This window comes from Epinephelus moara, chromosome 24 (genome assembly GCF_006386435.1).
Source record: "Epinephelus moara isolate mb chromosome 24, YSFRI_EMoa_1.0, whole genome shotgun sequence".
Lineage (NCBI taxonomy): Eukaryota > Metazoa > Chordata > Actinopteri > Perciformes > Serranidae > Epinephelus > Epinephelus moara.
This window is the reverse complement of record NC_065529.1, coordinates 29,608,523-29,623,987: the sequence shown is the minus strand read 5'-3', so window position 1 is coordinate 29,623,987 and position 15,465 is coordinate 29,608,523. Positions and strand designations below refer to the sequence as shown.

The 15,465-nt window shown below is 40.3% G+C and overlaps 1 protein-coding gene across 2 annotated transcripts in view; it reads left to right on the top strand.

The window, feature by feature from the left end:
- The first annotated feature begins 1,704 nt into the window (after positions 1 to 1,704).
- Positions 1,705 to 15,465, top strand: part of uba7 (ubiquitin-like modifier activating enzyme 7) — a 57,591-nt gene continuing 43,830 nt past the window's right edge. Inside the window, exons 1-15 of one of the 2 annotated variants that reach the window (XM_050038923.1) lie at positions 1,705 to 2,249; positions 7,467 to 7,611; positions 7,701 to 7,869; positions 8,303 to 8,437; positions 9,481 to 9,587; positions 9,673 to 9,763; positions 9,969 to 10,101; positions 10,290 to 10,387; positions 11,545 to 11,694; positions 11,865 to 12,029; positions 12,208 to 12,312; positions 12,674 to 12,754; positions 13,238 to 13,393; positions 13,981 to 14,146; positions 14,284 to 14,480. In XM_050038923.1, coding sequence (XP_049894880.1) covers positions 7,565 to 7,611; positions 7,701 to 7,869; positions 8,303 to 8,437; positions 9,481 to 9,587; positions 9,673 to 9,763; positions 9,969 to 10,101; positions 10,290 to 10,387; positions 11,545 to 11,694; positions 11,865 to 12,029; positions 12,208 to 12,312; positions 12,674 to 12,754; positions 13,238 to 13,393; positions 13,981 to 14,146; positions 14,284 to 14,480 — 1,800 coding nt within the window. In that variant the 5' untranslated portion in view covers positions 1,705 to 2,249; positions 7,467 to 7,564. Of the gene's footprint in view, positions 2,250 to 7,387; positions 7,612 to 7,700; positions 7,870 to 8,302; positions 8,438 to 9,480; positions 9,588 to 9,672; positions 9,764 to 9,968; positions 10,102 to 10,289; positions 10,388 to 11,544; positions 11,695 to 11,864; positions 12,030 to 12,207; positions 12,313 to 12,673; positions 12,755 to 13,237; positions 13,394 to 13,980; positions 14,147 to 14,283; positions 14,481 to 15,465 lie in introns of those variants that run through there. The other variant, XM_050038922.1, reaches the window with a different exon arrangement.

Below are 15,465 nucleotides of genomic sequence, written 5' to 3'. Positions count from 1 at the left end.
ATTAGAAAAATATAAAGTACTAAATTAAGACACAACTATACACTTTTCACTTATGCACATATGAAAAAACATTATATATAAAATGTATATTATATGATATTGACAATATACTGACAATATATATATTGACAGCTGTACAGGATAATTGCACATTGGATATAACATACACACATGGTGTGTAGTAGTATTAAAAAACAAAACAATGTAAGAACAATTCAAACAGTGTTGCCTTGCAAAGGCAGACACCATAGAAAGGCAGACTGCAAAGACTATTAGCAGTAATATTAATGCTGTAACAGTTTAAAACACAGATCACAAATTGTAAAGCCCTCACTGATCACTGCTTTATGCTTTATTCCAGGGCTGGTTGACCATATTTGACCTTTTGTAGGCTCAGTCACTGGTATTTGTTCATTTACTAAACCATACTAGGTACACTCCCTTCGTACAATTGTAGTTTGATTGAACAAAGATCTGACTGTAGATAACCTCCAAAAAGATTTAAAACTATGTGAACTGGTCTCTCTGCCTGATTGTAAAGCTCTCATAAGTACAAGGATGAATGAATCGGTCTGTGTAGGTGTCCTCATACTTCTACGTGTTACTGTATATCTTTTATGTTTTTTAATGTGTTGTTGTTTGGCTGTAACTTTTTGTGTGCTGCTGTCTTTGCCAGGTCTTCCTTGTAAAAGAGACTGTTGATCTCAGTGGGACTTACCTGGTTAAATATGGGTCAAATTAAAACATTTAAAAAAGTTGCTGAATTTAAACATCCTTGAATTTGACTAGAACTGAGAATTATAGGTTTCTGGTTTCAGACTGTCCTCCAGGGGCGTAAATATAGACAGTGCAGGCAGTGTGGTTGCACTGGGGCCCATGGGGTGGAGGGGCCCGACTGCCACCTGGAAATACGCCCGTGTTCAAAGAAGAACTCACATTAAAACAAAAATGGCGCTCTGTTCCATACATGCCCTAAATAAGGCAAACCCATCTCCATCATGGTTTTCTGGTTTTGTAAAACAGTGTCAGTCTATAACAAATTATAGACTTATTCTACATAAACTATTTAAAAAACTATAATTTACCAATAAAAAAACTATCAAGTTAAACTAATAATTTCCTATTTTATTTTGTAGATTTGTTTTATGCAGATATGTAATGATGATTGCTGTGTAATATGTATGTTAATGTGTCCAATATCAAGTATCTGCAAGTGGATGTAACGTAAAAGCGGCAGTAAGACACACTGTTGCTAAAATATATACACACCTAGAACTGTGTATGTGTGTGTGCTTCATAACTTGTAACTAGGGCATAATAGGGCCCCTCATAATAGCGTGCACTGGGGCCCGCTGTAACTGCCTTACGCCACTGCTGTCCTCTGTCATTGTATGACCTAATTTGCATAACAAAAAGTTTGTTTTCTTTATATTTATCTATTTATTTTACTTTTACACGAATTGTACATCTACTTCTTTAGATGTTAGTCCCACTCAGGAAACGTTCCGGAGTAGGAGATTTATTTTGAAGGTCGGAGACCGGAAATGCAAACGTCATTCTGACGTACTTGACTCTGATTTTCCTCAACTGGGAGCTGGCTTGTGAAGCCGCACCCGCAACAAGGAAGTATGAAGAGTTGCGAAATCAGACAACCTCAAGAATATCCTCATGGTTTCATTCCCAGGAGTCATATCACATCACTGACTGTAACTCACGCATGCGTCATGTTGTCAAATTTGTGGAAAAACTTTCTTAACATTTGAAAACAGTCTGTCCCAAAGATAGTCTTGTTTTCTTCTAAAAAAAAATGCATGGCTCCCAGATGATGGAATGAAGTTACTCTTCAAATACAGAACACTCCAGCCAGGAAGTTATGAGAGGAATGTCTCTCCACTCCAGGCAGACAGACTCATATGAGCTCAGCAATGCGACGTGTACAGATAAAAAAGTAATATTGACATAAAGGAGAAATGCAATAAATTGAGTCATACTGGCAGTAACATATAACATAAGGCCATTCAACATCATACAATGTCAGAATAGAAATCTTCTCACTGGCATCATGAAACATTATAGATCCAAAAGTTAAACATCTACCACTGAATCCAAAGTTCAGTAATCACAGACTGTTTGAAGAGTCTGTGTTGCCATATTCCTCCAAAGGAAAAGTGCACTTTAGAGCGTCGCTCGTCACACTGTCACGGCTCCAACCCTCAAACCACAAAGATCCAGCATCACAACTTTGACAGGTACTGCAGAGGAAAAAAAATTGCATGACACTGAGAAAGCTGTTTTGATCTGAGCTCGACAAGGACTCTTTCTCTTATGCAGACTAATCAAATAAACTGTCAAAAACAACAGCGTTAAGAACATCACATCCAGTCCTTGACTTGGCATGTGTCCCTGTGTAACTGAATGCCTGACTCAGGGGCCAAACAAACATACATTGCAGTGAGCTATGAAGCTCAGATTTAGATTCAGTCCATATTAGGAATATTTTGTGTTATTATAAAGAGGAGTTTCTCCAGAGATACATTAATGCCTGAGATCACATTCCCAGAGGAGGGTTTAAAATAAACTGCCATAAAATGGTTATTTCCCACAAGCTTTGCACCGTAACAGCTCATCTTGAAACTGCCTGTTTTATGATGTCATATAGTAATTTCAGTCACCATGTGAATATTAAATCTGGCTGCAAGTTCCTTTTTAGATATTTGATTTGTCTTTAAGTTCCTCATTCAGAAACCACAATGAGCTTGCAGTGGTCCGCCGTCTCACTGCCTCTACTTGATCTATAATGATGAATCATTTTTCGTCACTCCTAAGCACGCAGCACTTTCTTCTGGAGCGCTTTTTTCTCCACTGACTGAGATTGTTGAAATGGATGACAAAGCCATTAAGCAATACTAGGGTGTATTATTGTTGTTGTCGCCATGGAGATGTTACATATTCCCTCCAGACATGTTTTGAGACATATAAAAACATTGCTTTGAGTAATGATTTGTATCTGACATGGTTTTTCCACAAAAACAAAACAAAACAAAAACAACATTATTTTCCGGAAACTGTATCTACTCCATCTCCCTAATTGAAAAATCCAGAATCTATGTAGACATGGTGTTCGTTTTAAAGGGTCAGCTCCTGGAGAGAATGTGTCTCCTACTTCACTGAAAAATGCCCTCCTCAGTGTAGCATGAGAGATAACTCTTGTGTAAGTTGCATATTGGACGATGTTTGGCTTCCTAAGTTGTGACGTCCAAATCCTGCTCATGCATACATGACTTGAACTCAGATCTAAGGTGAGCACAGTTAGGCAGTAATTACAAGACTGGGAGACTCCCTCCATCCCATGCTACGACAGGCAATCATGCCTCACCCTCTGAAATAATCATTAACAAATGTAATCAAAATCAAAAATATGCTATTAATATTACAGTGCACTGAAGTTCTGTGTGTGGTTTGTGCAAATGGTGGTGCCGTACTCCAAAGAAGGTATTTCTTGATGGTACAATCAATGTCGAACAGAGTACTGTATCTATTTCATTACTCTTGAATGTATTGAAAAGTGTAAAACTAGAAGGCAATATGAGTTTTACATAGGCTATATCAAAGTCAATAGTTTTTGTCAATGTAGTATGTCATAAAAAATGCCATCAAAAGTCATAGTATAGTATGTCATTAAAAAGTCATAGCTAGCTCCCTAAAATGGCTCGCAGTGATCAACACTTCGACAACCCCTGAGCTAAGATTTTTGCCTCAAAATGCTCTAAAATGTTTAGTTGTTTAACTAAATTCCCTCCAGATCTCCCTCAAGGATTCTGTCACAGAAGGTGTAGATTGTAAATAGTCCTTTCCCCCACTGTTAAATAGGTGAATACGGCCTTATGGCCCTGGAGCTTCTTTAGCAGGTAAATGTGAAAACAGCGTCCAGTGTGAAATTCTGTTCGTCATTCTGTACAGTCAAACATGCTAGTGAAGCTACTATAGGCTTATGAGACCAATTCTTATTTATGTCTAAAAAAAAAGTGGTTTCCTGGGAGTTTCTGTGCAGTATCTTAGCTGTTCCTAGGACTGTACTCTTCTGGACAGAGACCTCAGATGTTATACCTGGAATCTGCTGGAACCACTCTCTCACTTTGGGGGACAAAGCCCCAAGTGCTCCCATTACTACTGGCACCACTGTTGCCTTTACTCCCCACTTCCTCCCTTTAAGTTAGACCTTATGGGCAAGAGGCCTCCCTTAGAAAGGAGGTGACAAACCTGCCTCAAGGCAACCTGTGGCTCTGGAGCCATATGCAGCTCTTTAGCCCTTCTTTACGTATGCCGACGACACACAACTCTATATCTCAGTGTCATCACACGACTACAGTCCCTTACTCTCATTGAGTAACTGTATTCATCAAATCAATGACTGGATGTGCCAGAATTTTCTCCAGCTAAATCCAGAAAAGACAGAGGTATTAATTTTTGGCCCTAGAAATGAAAGGGCAAGGATCAGCGCCCACCTTGGCTCTATGTTATTGACAGCTACAAATCAAGCCAGAAATCTTGGTGTTATTATTGACTCAGACCTGAACTTCAACAGCCATTTAAAGTTTATTACTAAATCTGCCTATTACCACCTGAAACATATAGCTAGAATTAAGAGGTTTCTGTCTAAACAAGACATGGAAAAACTTATTCATGCATTCATTTTTAGTAGGTTGGATTATTGCAATGGCTTATTTACAGGCCTTAACAAAAAATCAATCAGACAGCTGCAGCTGATTCAGAACGCTGCCGCCAGAGTCCTTACAAACACCAGGAAACTGGACCATATTACACCGGTCATTAAATCGCTACACTGGCTTCCTGTGAGTCAAAGAATAGATTTTAAAATCTTACTGCTGGTCTACAAAGCCCTAAATGGTCTCGGACCAAAATACATGCTTGATCTACTGGTTCCCTACGAAGCATCCAGACCCCTTAGGTCATCTGGAACAGGTTTGTTGTGTGTTCCAAGAACAAGAACCAAGCAAGGTGAGGCAGCATTCAGTTATTATGCTCCTCACCTGTGGAACAAACTTCCTGTAGATCTGAGGTCTGCTCAAACTGTCAGCTCCTTTAAATCAGGGCTAAAAACACTATTGTTTACTGAAGCGTACTCTTAGATTAAATACTTACCTGCTGTATTCTACTGCCCGTACTTTTTAACTACACACTGCTGATTTATGCCTTTTATTATTCTACTTCTTTTCTTATCCTGACTGTTCAATGTATTGTACCTGTTTTTATTTTATGTTACTGTATTTTATTATTATCAATATCATTGATATTAATAATTAATATCATATCATTCTCAATTTCTATTTCCCTTTTTAATCGACTGTTTTTATTGTTTTAAATTGTGTCTTGTTGCTTTTAATGTCTCTGTAAAGCACTTTGAATTACCTTGTGTTGAATTGTGCTGTACAAATAAACTTGCCTTGCCTTTAGTGGATAGTGTGGCTTTGTCAGAGAAAGAAAAAATCATACTAAAATGGATATCAGTTAATTTTTTAACATTTTCATTTTCATTTATCATTGTAGGCCTAAGGAATTTAAGCACCTATGCACCAAATTTTAAAAATGTTTAAATAACTGAAATGTGCATCATAGATCTACAGCCAGCCCAGCTTCCTCCAACTTTTGCCAAAGCTCTGTAGCAATGTCCGGTCTTGAGTCTCCCTTGTTAGGCTGGCTATGGATTCTAAATCCAAAAAAGCAAAAGTCTTGGATGAAAATAGAGAATTTAAAACTGCATGGACAGATTAATTTACTTTCACCACCAACTCTGCAAAGTCAAAATTCCAAATAATTATAAACAGCCCACTGCAGTGTAGCCAAACTGAGGTAAAACATACTGATGAACACTCATTAGGACCTTAGCAATGATAACAGTTATGCTAATTTGGACTTAATAGGCTGTGTTACCTTCATTATAAGGCTCAAATATGTTTTGCGTCTCCAGCTAGTAAAGGTTGCCGATTCCTGGGTTAAATGATCTAGTATAATCATATGTGACTTTATAGTTCATATGTAGTGTAGTTAAGTATTGTAGTTTCAACAGCTTGCTAGCATTATTAGCTAGCTAGCTAGTAATTATTAGCATTGCTAGCTCTCTAGAGTTAGCAAACATTTTTAGTTTGCTTGCTGTTGGAAGACATACTGAAATAAAAATAATTAGCCTGAAGGAAAGGCTAAAAGGCCTGTAGTTAATTAATTAATGGGTCAGGGTTAGAAGAATTTTAGTTTGTTTTGTTTTGAGTTCGGGGGCTTCTTGCCACATATGAGATTTTCATATTTTGTGCTGTAGCAACATTAGTTTCTGTACAAATTTTGCCAAGCAGTGTGTTGGTTTATGCATCATCACCATGCACGTTAAAATCTTATCCATTTTAATTTTACAGTAGATTGCCGTTATTCTTAGGGATGCATCTTCCTCGGTCTTACCCTACAGTTTAATAATGTAAGAGAAGCTTTATTTTTGTGAGGATGTATCAAGTAGATTGTCTTGTTTTTATCTGTTTGTTATTTTGCGGCTACATAATTTAATGTTCACTACATATAGCCTATCATATACTGTTTACATATTCTATTTTTCTCCTCACATTACATTTGGGAACTATTTATGTGCAGGTGATAGATAGGGATGAAGTTTGGCGGAGTGATATGTAAGATGTGAGATGCCATGCTTGTTGTCGATTTTCAGTTGTCCTACACGAGGCTGCAGTTGACTTCCGGTACTGGGACCTGGTCTAATGTGGTCTGGATGGGAAAAAAACAGTGAAATCGCCTTTTTTTTTTTTTTTTTTTTTTACATTTTCACAAATAGAATAAAGGTTTCACAAGTCAGAAACTGTGTTTTAAGGAGTGTCTGGATTCTCCATGTTAATCTAGTCCAGAGTTGACTAGTCTAAGTATAGTGGTTTGTGATCTGGACCATTTCTTAATTGAGATCATTTCTTAATGATCTCAATGAATTTAGTTAACAGTCATAAGGACAACTGCACTCTACTGATCATTCTCACTTCATCTTCCCCATATTTGTTCAACTTTTCAGTTCATGAGTTAGCTTGAAAATGACACAATACCGCCATCTACAGGTGTTATGCGACATTTAAGGTGGACCGAGAAATTCCAATCCGAAGCTGTAGTGGAAGTGAAGTCACTGTCCTCGTGCTCTTACTTGACCCACAGCCCTTTGATAGATAATTCAGTAACTAGTAAGTTTATAGAAAATACAGGAGAGAGAAACCCGCCTTACAATATAGTATAATATAGTACAATATAGTCCTCACAGCTCCTTAAACAGTCCTGCGCCGCCCTCTAGTGGCCAGACTACAAACTTACACCTCAGCACAACAGCAACAGCAAACTCAAAGAACCAGAAACGAAAGTGAAATACTTGTCATTGAACTTTGAGCTCATGATTTCTTTTCATTCAGTTCCTAGTTTGACCTGCTCGGTTGCTGCTTTCAGGACCTGATCCAGCTGATCCTTCATTATAACTTGTCATCTCATCCTGAGGAGCTGTGAGGGCAACATGTCAGAAATCGGGGAAATCGATGAAGGATTTTACTCTAGACAGCTGTAAGTACCACCGACACATACTGATGTTTGACCCCTTTAACTCTACACAGTTATGGTCCAAATATCCACTTGTTCTTTTACCTGCACAGGTATGTTCTGGGCCATGACGCGATGCACCGGATGGGCACCGCCAGAGTCCTGATTGCAGGCATGCGTGGTCTGGGGGTAGAGATAGCCAAAAATGTGATCCTGTCCGGAGTGAAGTTTGTCACCGTCCAGGATGAGGGTGAGACGGTGTGGAGCGACCTGTCCTCTCAGGTACCCTACCTTTATCTTCTACATAGGTAATAAAATAATCGTCTAAATGCACCATATCGCCCATCATAAATTATTATTATCATAAGTTATTATCTTAGGTTTTACATTTGATAAAAGCATAAAGTTGTGAATGGAGTATGTTGGTAATTGTAACATGTCACTTTTACTTTCACTATTATGTGAATTTATTCCCCTCCCACCCCAATGCAGTACAGTGTTACCATTTAAGGATCATAGCTGCTGAGGCTTAGACGAGACTCCATCAAACAAAATTCTTGATCACTGATTACTGATCATTCTTGATCTTGAAAACAGATGCTGACATGAGATACAAGAGGTGCTCAGCTGATAAATGACATCTGTTTGCAGATGAAGACTGTGGAACTTGAGCTGAGATTGTTTTGACAATCTTTTTATTTCCTTTTCCCACTAGTTTTTCCTGAAGGAGTCCCATCTTGGTCAGAACCGAGCCACATGTTCCCTACAACAGCTGTCTGCCTTAAACCCACACGTGTGCGTGTCGGCCCACACTGGACCTCTGGACGAGGACCTGCTTCTGCAATTCCAGGTACATAAAAAAATTTTCCCACAAAAAAGTCTGATTACCTAATTTAAGATTCTTAAAACATACATCTACTTCTTCTCCCTTATAGAAAAACCCCAAATCTATGACTCTGCAAGTTCTTTTCATTTCCAAAGTTTAGCTGCTGGACACAAGATTTATCCTACTTTAGCCTAGGTATCGGCTACTCTCAGTGTATGTGTGCACTGGAGGTTTCAAGTTGTCACACTTGTTTAAATTGCATTTTAGACCACATTTGGCTTCTAAACTTGCTGTGACACCCCAGATCCATCTCATAATTAAACGTCTCAAACTCTAATTTAAGATGAAAAACACTGCATAAGTGAATTCAGTTCAGATAAAGACAAGAAATTTGTGCTCTAGATAAAAGATCAGCACTCAGTGAATAACCTCCGATTTTTGGCAACTTTAATTCCAAAACATGTCTCCCCTCAGACTAGTGATAAAAAAATGTCAAAAATATACACTGAGTATTTTAGTTCAGATTTCTGTCATGGAAATTTATGCAAAGCTGGGGAAGTTACATGGTGTTATTTATTAGTTAGATTTTTTACCCTATTAATAATAATAAACTTTAATTATATAGCACCTTTCATACAAGAAATGCAGCACAAAGTACAATAACGGCAGTATAAGCACTGAGCGCTTTACATGAAAATACAATGAACATAAAACAGAACAAATTCATAAAATCATAGAGTTGTAAAACTATAATTCATAAAATCAAGTCAGATTTTAAAAGAGTTGCAGCAGCTTGAAGAGTAAACAGAAAGTAAAAGCATAAGAGTGAAAGCGTGTCAGACCTGTATCAGGAAGTCTTGTTAATGTGGGACTTGAAGCTTAGATCTGAATCAAGGATGTATTTGTACTGAATGCAAAGTAGCACATAATGCCTCATATTTGAATGTATATTTAAACAAAGAAAAATTCAGAAAACATGCCATACAAAAAATAATCTTCTCAGTGTAAGTTTCATGGTGATATCTATTAGTAAAACTTTTTACCCTTTGTCCCTTGTCATTTTCCAGGTGGTGGTCCTCACTGACTCTTCACTGGATGATCAGAAGCGTTTTAATGAGCTCTGCCATTTGCAAGGAATCAAGTTCATTGTAGCAGACACCAAAGGCCTCTGTGGGTAAGACAAACAAACAAACAAAATGACTGAACATACTTAATAATGCATGAAAGAAAGAAGTGAAAACGTCATGGTTCATTTGCAGTCAGTTGTTCTGTGACTTTGGGAAGGAGTTTGAGGTCTTGGACCGGGATGGAGAGATGCCGGCATCAGCGATGATACAGAGTGTCTCTCAGGTAAAATCCTCCATTTGTTTTATGTTAATGGAATATTAAAAGCCTCTCTTACACATTTAGCCATTCATAATAAAACCTGATTATCCAGATAAGAGTTGTGTTGGGTAACATTCACACCTGAGGGTATCTTAGAGCTGCCAGTTTACCTAACCTGCATGTCTTTGGACTGGGAGAGGAAAGTGTTGTCAACATGACTTTATTTTAGGCAAACCCTGGAGTGGTGTTCTGCACAGATGACCGCAAGCATGAATTCTCAGATGGCTCCAAAGTTATCTTCTCTGATGTCCAGGGCATGATGGAGCTCAACACCATGGGCCCTGTAGAGATCAAAGTCAGTGGTCAGTGTGACTTTACAGTTTCCCTGCTCAGCTGTCATCTCACAGTGCACTCATGAGCTACACTCAGCCCTCTGCATGGCACTCAGCATTTTCAGTCTTTCAGGAGCATCGTAGTAGAACGTAATAGTTGTGATGAGAATTCCTTTTTGTTTTACTATCTGTGTGTCATCTGCCACCTCTATCACCAGGCCCGTACTCCTTCAGCATTTGTGACACTTCAGCCTTTTCTAAGTATGAACGGGGTGGAGTAGTGACCGAGGTTAAACAGCCCTCCATTCTGAATTTTGTGAGTATCTACATTTTGTTTTTAATGTCTTAAGTTGTATGCCTCTGCAATGACAATAACTGTGGCCGGAGGCTTTATGTGTTTGGGTTGTCCATCCATACGTACATCTGTCCATCACATTCTCATGAATACCTCAAGAACACCTTGAGAGAATTACTTCAGATTTGGCACAAATGTCCACTTGGACTCAACGATGTAAGTAATTAGATTTTGGTGGCCACAGGTCAAAAGACAAGTTTACTGTGACCTCCTCTGTCTCATTCTCGTGAATGCAATCTCTCACAAACACTTGAGGGAATTTCTTTAAATTTGGCACAAATGTCCGCTTGGACTCAACCATGAATTTAATAGATTTTGGTGGCCAAAGGTCAAGGTCACTGTGACCGCACAAAAAACTTGTTGTAACTCAAAAATTCTTTAGCTTATTATGACATCATTTTTACACATATGTCTGATACTATAAGCTGATGAAGTGATGACATTTTATATCCAAAAGGTCAAAGGTCAGCTTCACTGTGACATCAAAATGCTCTGCAAAAGCACTTTTCTGGCCATAACTCAACGTCATATCTCGGGAACACAAGGGAAGACATTTGGTCAGATACTGAATTGGTGACACTAATCTTGGGTGTCCACCTTGAAACTGTGCTGCTTGTATAGAGCAGTGGTTCCCGACTGGTCCAGCCACAAGGTCCAGATTTCTCCTCAGTGATTAGTTCAAGGTCCAGACAGTTTAATACATTCAGCGTCATACTTGTTTTTGGCCATGTCGTCGAGCTAGTTTTCTGTCTCTGTAAAGTAGCTGTCCATTATTTACTCACTCTACAGCAGGAAATGGCACTTCAAAATAAAAGCTCTGTGCTGGAAATTCACTGTACCTTTAAATAAAGAGTGTTTTTACAAACTTGACAAGTTTACGAGTCCCTTGCAGTCCATTTAGAATGGACCCGCAACCCACTGTTAGACCACGACCCACTAGTTGGGAGCCACTGGTATAGATCTTTGCTGCCAGGGGGGAGATGTGTGTGAAGCATCCTTGTTTGTACAGACAGGATGTGAACTGTAAATACAACTTGACTGGTGTGCAGAGGCAAACAAGCACAAGGCCGTAATTCTAGTACCTTTTATTGATAAAATAACTACAACATAAATTCCAGAAACCACTGAGTGAGGCTCTGTTGGATCGCAAGCTGCTGAAAACGAATGATTATGGAAAAATACAGCAGCACGAGACCCTGCACTTGGCTTTCCAAGCGCTCCACAGCTTTGTGAAGAAAGAACAGCGACTACCTCATCCTCGGTCTCAGGTCGGTAAAGGTTACATGACATCACAGCCACTATTCAAGTAATTTTACGTAACAAGTTACATGATGAGTGAAAAATCAAAGGAGTAAAACAAGTTAATCAGGGTGTGGTGTTGTAGAAGGATCATTAAAGCAGTTAATATTCACTTCTTGAAATAATTAACCCCATACAGTCAGATGCAGACGCCCTGCTTGCCATAGTGGAGGAGCTGAATACAGTCGCACAGCTGGAACAACTGGATGAAGCTGCTGTGAGGAACCTGTCCTACACAGCCCAGGGCGACTTGGCTCCTATCAATGCCTTCATTGGAGGCGTTGCAGCTCAAGAAGTTATTAAGGTGAGGTCAAAGGTCGATGCCTGTAACATAACTTTCATCTCTCAGTTTTTGCATAGAGTATAACACCGCTATTGTTACATTGTGTATATAGATTAAACATAACTTAGCACTTACATGATGCTGGCGGTGTATATGGCTGACTGTACTTTGCTCTGTGCACTTTATAACATTCCTGCAGGCATGTAGTAGGAAATTTACGCCTCTTCAGCAGTGGCTATATTTCGATGCACTGGAGTGCCTCCCTGAAGAGGAGGACCAGCTGGCAGAGTGCTCCTTTTCAGCAGTACGTTAAAAGATTTAAAGGAGCAGTGTGTTGGATTTAGTGGCATCTGGCACTGAGTTTGTAGTTTGCAATCCCTAAGTGTCTAGACAATCTGCGGTGAACTTAAGGTAATGTAAAATTCCCAAGGCCAAGGTACAAATATATGAAGGGCTCATTCTGAGGTAACGAAAACACAACGATTTTAGTCTCAGACGATTATACACTAATAAAGACATAAATTTGAAGATGATATATTTAATTTCTTCAGTAGATCCACCTAAATCCCACACACTGGTCCTTAAACAAGCCACATATACCAATCAGAAACATTCAATTTGACTCAGGATGTAAATTCACCGTTTTTTGTTTTCCTCTCTGACAGAGCAACACAAGGTACGTCGGCCAGATTGCCGTGTTCGGGTCAGCGTTCCAGGAGAAGCTTGAGAGGCAGAAGTATTTCCTGGTGAGGGCAGGATTGGTGTTTGTCCAGCAGGGGGCACACACTGCACGGGAATGCAGGAGCTCCATCTGTGTTTTGCTTTGATCTTGTCTGGTGTTAATGATGGCACATGGAGGAAACGGCTGTGATCCAGGCGGCATTTCCTGCCAGTGCTGACCTCTTGGTGCGCAGGGGCCGTTGAGCAGTGCCAAGCCCTTTCTCTGTTTCCTTTAAAGGTGTTATTTTTGGTGTTGTTTACTGGCCGTACGTGTCTGTTTTCGTGGGAGAGAATGCATGCTTGTGTGTCTTTTGCCACTGTAAAAAAAAGAACTCCATGCAAGGTGTCAGGAGGTGAAACAAGTCATGTGCAACAACGGATCAATAATTTTCTGCAACATTGTAAAAGACAAATGACCTTTTTTATGTGTAAGATATAACTTGATGACATTCACTTGCATTGCATGAGCTAACATGCATCTGACACAGTCTCTCCTGCCATTTTCCAAGGTGGGAGCTGGTGCTATTGGCTGTGAGCTTCTTAAAAACTTTGCCCTCATTGGGCTCGGTGCTGGAGAGGAAGGCCACATCACCGTAACAGACATGGACTTCATAGAAAGATCCAATTTGAACAGACAGTTTCTGTTCAGGTCGCAGGATATTGGGGTGAGAAAACGCATAACCTCCACGTTCCATCATACCTCACTGGTTTTTGTTTGACCTAGATAAGTGAGAGGGTCATAGGGGCTTTACTAATGGGACAGGTGGGTTGGGGGGGGGGTTTAATGTTATTGTGACAATCTGAGATAGCCTGTATCAGATAACATGTAGCGGCCATGTTCCATCATTTGTGAATATTTTGCTTCGCAGTGTACTTTCGGAGTTTATCAGATGGTTGATATCTCATGTCTGTGTAAACAACTGCCCCGGTCTAAACAACTTATGCAACACATAGTTGAGTGCAATTAAGAGGGTATGTTGACAAAAAATCCTCGACTGCTCAGAATCCTCGGAATGTGCTGATTCCGCTGTTATATAAATTACAGCAGTGAAACACTCAGAGTATAGTGTCTTGACAGTACTCTGATTTCTTGGAATAGTTTCATGGGAAGACCCAATAACAAATCTGGAAATTAAGTTTGTATGACTTAACATTTTATTCATCCATTAATCTGCCATTACCAGCAATGTTTTACCCAAACTGCTCACATACATTATCTCCCAGACACATTTACTCGCTTCTCCATTAACAGAAACCAAAATCGGACGTCGCAGCCAAAGCCGTGCAAGAGATGAACCCACAGATGAAAATTACTGCCCACCAGAACCGTCTGGACTCTGACAGTGAAGGAGTGTATGATTACAACTTCTTCATGGGTCTCGATGGAGTGGCTGCAGCCCTCGATAATGTGGAAGCCAGTGAGAGCACTTCCTGTTTTCATTACCATTATTATATCATGCTCTAATTACCCTAGTGATTATATCGAAGCATTTACAGTACATATTTGCTCATAAAAATACATTTTAAGCATTTAACCCCTCTTTTTGCTGCCCAGGGGTCTATCTTGATGGACGCTGTGTTCAACACCAGAAACCGCTGCTGGAGGGAGGAACTTTAGGAAGTCAGGGTCATACTCTGGTGGTGGTGCCTCACCATACAGAGTCTTATGGGCAGCCCAAATCAAACTCTGATGATGCCATCCCTCTGTGCACGCTCAAGAACTTCCCTCACCGCATTGAGCACACCCTGCAGGTACGATGGAAACTTCTAATTAAGACTAATCAAGCTTTGTGCTTGAGTTACACTGATTCATTTTCCTAGTTTTGCCTCAAAACCTACACTGAATGACCAGAAACTTAAAGTTAGTCTTGCCTAAAATGTTTAAATATTGCTACTTGTTTTTTTGTTTATAGACAGAATTATATATGATATATATGATAGACAGTGCTCAGAAAATCACTGGAGACACTTAGAATCAGGTGCAATCGAGTTTAATGTGTTCACAAGCCACAACACATACAACTCATGAGTCAAGCTCCGGAACAAGACTGAAAACTCACTCTCTGTGCTCTTCCTTTTATGCAGGTGGAGATCCTGAGGAGTCTCCACCTCTTCTCTTTCATCCTTCCCACATAAGTTAGAATATAATGGTGTCTTATCCCAGCATGTTTGATCTCTCTCTGGAGTCAGCTTGGACATGCATTGGCGGCCAATCTGGGCACCCACAGCCGTCCCAGGCCCGATTGGTGGCCAGTCTGGGCACCCACAACCGTCCCAGGCCCGATTGGTAGCCAGTATGGGCACCCACAGCCGTCCCAGGCCCGATTGGTAGCCAGTCTGGGCACCCACAGCCGTCCCAGGCCCAATTAGTGTCCAGTCTGGGCACCCACAGCCGTCCCAGGCCCAATTAGTGTCCAGTCTGGGCACCCACAACCGTCCCAGGCCCGATTGGTGGCCAATCTGGGCACCCACAGCCGTCCCAGACCCAATTGGTGTCCAGTCTGGGCACCCACAACCGTCCCAGGCCCGATTGGTAGCCAGTCTGGGCACCCACAACTGTCCCAAGTGTCCCAGGCACGGGCAGCTGCTGGCACCCAGCCAGGACATGCATTGGCACGATCCAGCTTGTCCCACCAATATGTCCGAGCCAAGTCCTACTCTATTTTTTAGAAAACCTTTAATCCCAGTGGTATACATGCAATACATGGCCTGGTGTGTGTGTGAATACAATGCATGA